The 2,844-nt window shown below is 69.4% G+C and overlaps 1 protein-coding gene across 1 annotated transcript in view; it reads left to right on the top strand.

The window, feature by feature from the left end:
* The window catches only part of MTA1 (metastasis associated 1), a gene marked incomplete at its 3' end in the record, with an annotated part of 25,216 nt that extends 22,421 nt beyond the window's left edge, over positions 1 to 2,795 (top strand). Inside the window, 5 exon segments of the mRNA XM_027766586.1 lie at positions 97 to 249; positions 334 to 369; positions 1,647 to 1,658; positions 2,325 to 2,356; positions 2,644 to 2,795. Coding sequence (XP_027622387.1) covers positions 97 to 249; positions 334 to 369; positions 1,647 to 1,658; positions 2,325 to 2,356; positions 2,644 to 2,795 — 385 coding nt within the window.
* Positions 2,796 to 2,844: the final 49 nt, after the last annotated feature.

The following is a 2,844-nucleotide window of genomic DNA, read 5'->3' as shown; positions in this document are numbered from 1 at the left end:
CCCTGTGGGCCCCCGCCACCAGGGACCTGACTCCCGCCTGTCGCCTGTGCCTCGGCCCTTGCTGGCCTGTGACGCGCTCTGCCGTCTCCCCGGCAGAGACCCACCCCCGCCCCCCTAAGCCCGACCCTGTGAAGAGTGTGTCCAGCGTGCTCAGCAGCCTGACGCCCGCCAAGTCGGCCCCCGTCATCAACAGCGGCTCCCCGCCCATCCTGGGCAAGAGGAGCTACGAGCAGCACAACGGGTTGGACGGTGAGTGCGCCCCGCCCCGCGGCCGCGGCCCGCCCGGCGCCCCGGTGACCGTGTTCTCTCTCCCCCTGCCTCGGGCTCTGCCAGGCAACATGAAGAAGCGCCTCCTGATGCCCAGCAGGGGTAAGGCCGGGCCGGCCGCCCTGTCGCGCCCCGTGTGCTGTGCTGCCGTGTGTGTGTCGTGGCGGCGGCCGCTCGGGCAGTCCACAGGGCCCGGGCCACGCCCAGTCCCCACACCCCTCTGGTCTCACGTGTCCCTTGGTGAGCAGCCCGCGAGCCGTGTTGGCTCAGCCTCCGGCTGGTGCCTGGCAGTGGACTGCCCTCGCCCGCCCGCCCGCTGCCTGCCTCCGCGCTGTGATGCCCGCATGCCGTCAGCCCCAGCCCGGGGCGCCCTGCTGTGCCTGCAACCCTCCATGTGCCCTGCGCTGGGGCGGAAGTCAGTGTGGGAGCGCTGAGGTCGGGTGGACGCCCAGGCCTGGGCTTTGTTCGGTGTGTGGGGAGCTGGACCGGCCGGTGGGGTAGCCCACAAGGGTGCCCGCCATCCCTCTCCTGGCTGTCAGAGCTCTGGGGCTGCTGACCCCAGGCACGGGGATGCAGGAGAGGTGGTGGGCAGTGTCCCCTTGGGCTGCCCACTCAGGGCTGCCTTCAGAAGGCCTGCAGCCCACCAGGCTCCCTGGCAGCGTGTCTGTGGTGGCGGGTGAGCTGAAACCTGGGGCCGGGCTCTTCCGTCTCGGTCCCTGCTCCTGGAGACCGCACAGCTGCCGGCCATGGGGCTGGGTGCCCCCTTACTCCTGCCAGGCTGGCTTTTCCCGTCTGAGCCCGTGGCTGAGCCCCCTGGGACCTCACAGACACGGGAGTGAGCCTGCGGGCGGGCACCTTGTGCTTTCAGGTCTTCCTTTCTTTTTCTGTTCTTTGCTATAGAGTGTGTGTGCTCACCAGAGACAGAGAGAAAGAGAAACTGAGAAGTCACCCCGCAGGGGACAGGCCACGCTGCCACCCCCTCCACCCTCCTCTCGGGATTTTGGGCACGTGCCCACGTGCCATCGGGTTGTTTTCTAAAAAGCCACTCACAAACGAGTCCATGGAGACCCCATCTATTCCCAGCGGCTTCTCCAAGTCCACATGCCTGAGCCCAGCCGCACGGTCCAGGGAGGTGTCCGGTGGCGGGGGGCCCTGCTGGGGGCCATGGGGCCGATAGCTACAGCTGGCCCCTGGTGGGACACGGTGGCCCAGGCTTAGGGGGCCAGCCCAGGGGGTGGCCGGCCCCAGGTGCAGGGCGGCGTCGGGAGGGCGAGGGCCTTCACTCCTAAGCGGCCTGCCTGAGCACCTCCCGACCCGTGGGCCCTGCTCTAACCCTAAGCCTGTGTCTCCTTCCCTCCGCCCGCCCTCCTCTCTGGTAGGCACTTACCTGGGTAAGTAGTCCTGGGCCGTGGCTGGCCGTGGGCGCTGGGGGCGTTGAGGTGTGGCCATCTCTGTGCGGGGGGCTGTGGACCAGACGCCTGGGTCCAGGGTGTGCTCCAGGTTGGGAGACGTTCTGCAGTGGGGGCGGGGCAGGCAGGACACCACCAGGGCCCAGCAGGGCTGGCCAGGAGTGCGCCCAGTGAGAGGTGTCCGCTGGGGCTGCGCCATCCCAGGAGGGGCAGCCCCTTCACCCTCGCGCTCACCCACCCATGTGCGCATGCTTGTGCCCACAGGCAGTGCCCCCACCCTGGGCACGTGGGCTCAGCGGGGGCTCCTGGTTGGGAGGAGTGCACAGGAGGCTGCGGCCCAGGTGGCTCCCAGCTCAGCCTGGCTTGTGGGGTCTGAGCAGTGCCCCGCCGAGGAGCAGCGCCCACAGAGGGGCCAGTGCTGCCACGGCCCTGCACGCCAGGCCTCGTCAGTCCCAGCCCGTCGGGCACGTGGCCAGTCCCTGCAGTCCTGCCACCTGCCCGCAGCTGAGCCAGGGCTGCCTGGCTAGCAGGCCCCTCTTAGTGGTGGACTGAGGCTTGGGGTGAAGGGGTCCCAGGAGAGCCCACCCGCAGGTCGGGGTGCATGATATGTCCTCGCCGGGCCTCACGCCTGTTCTCCTTTCTCACCAGGGCTGGCAAACCACGGGCAGACCAGGCACATGGTAAGAGGCAGCCCTGCAGGTGCCACATGGATGTCGGGAGCCAGGGCAGAGGTGCAGCATGGCAGCAGGCCTTCAGGGGCCCCTCTGCTGCTCTGGTCTGGAGCGGGGACCCGATCACCTCGCGGGTTGGGCATGGCCGCCCACCAAGAGCCCTTACAGCCCAAGGAGGCGTTTGCTCTTGGGCCCCGCTGCCTGGGGAAGCCGTGCCTGGGGTGCAGTTAAGATGCAGACATTCCTGGGGGCTGCCTCCGGCCTCCCGGCCCCTCTCACCTCCCCTCCTCGCCCAGGGACCAAGCCGGAACCTCCTGCTCAACGGGAAGTCGTACCCCACCAAAGTGCGCCTGATCCGGGGCGGCTCCCTGCCCCCCGTCAAGCGGCGGCGGATGAACTGGATCGACGCGCCAGACGACGTGTTCTACATGGCCACTGAGGAGACCAGGTGGGCCTTCCAGGGGCGGGGGGGGCGGGCACGGGTGGCAGCGCGGGCC

The sequence above is a fragment of the Tupaia chinensis genome, unplaced genomic scaffold (genome assembly GCF_000334495.1).
Source record: "Tupaia chinensis unplaced genomic scaffold, TupChi_1.0 Scaffold143596_1, whole genome shotgun sequence".
Taxonomy (NCBI): Eukaryota; Metazoa; Chordata; class Mammalia; order Scandentia; family Tupaiidae; genus Tupaia; species Tupaia belangeri.
Note: the sequence above shows the minus strand (reverse complement) of the source record. Positions and strands in the feature narration are given on the sequence as shown.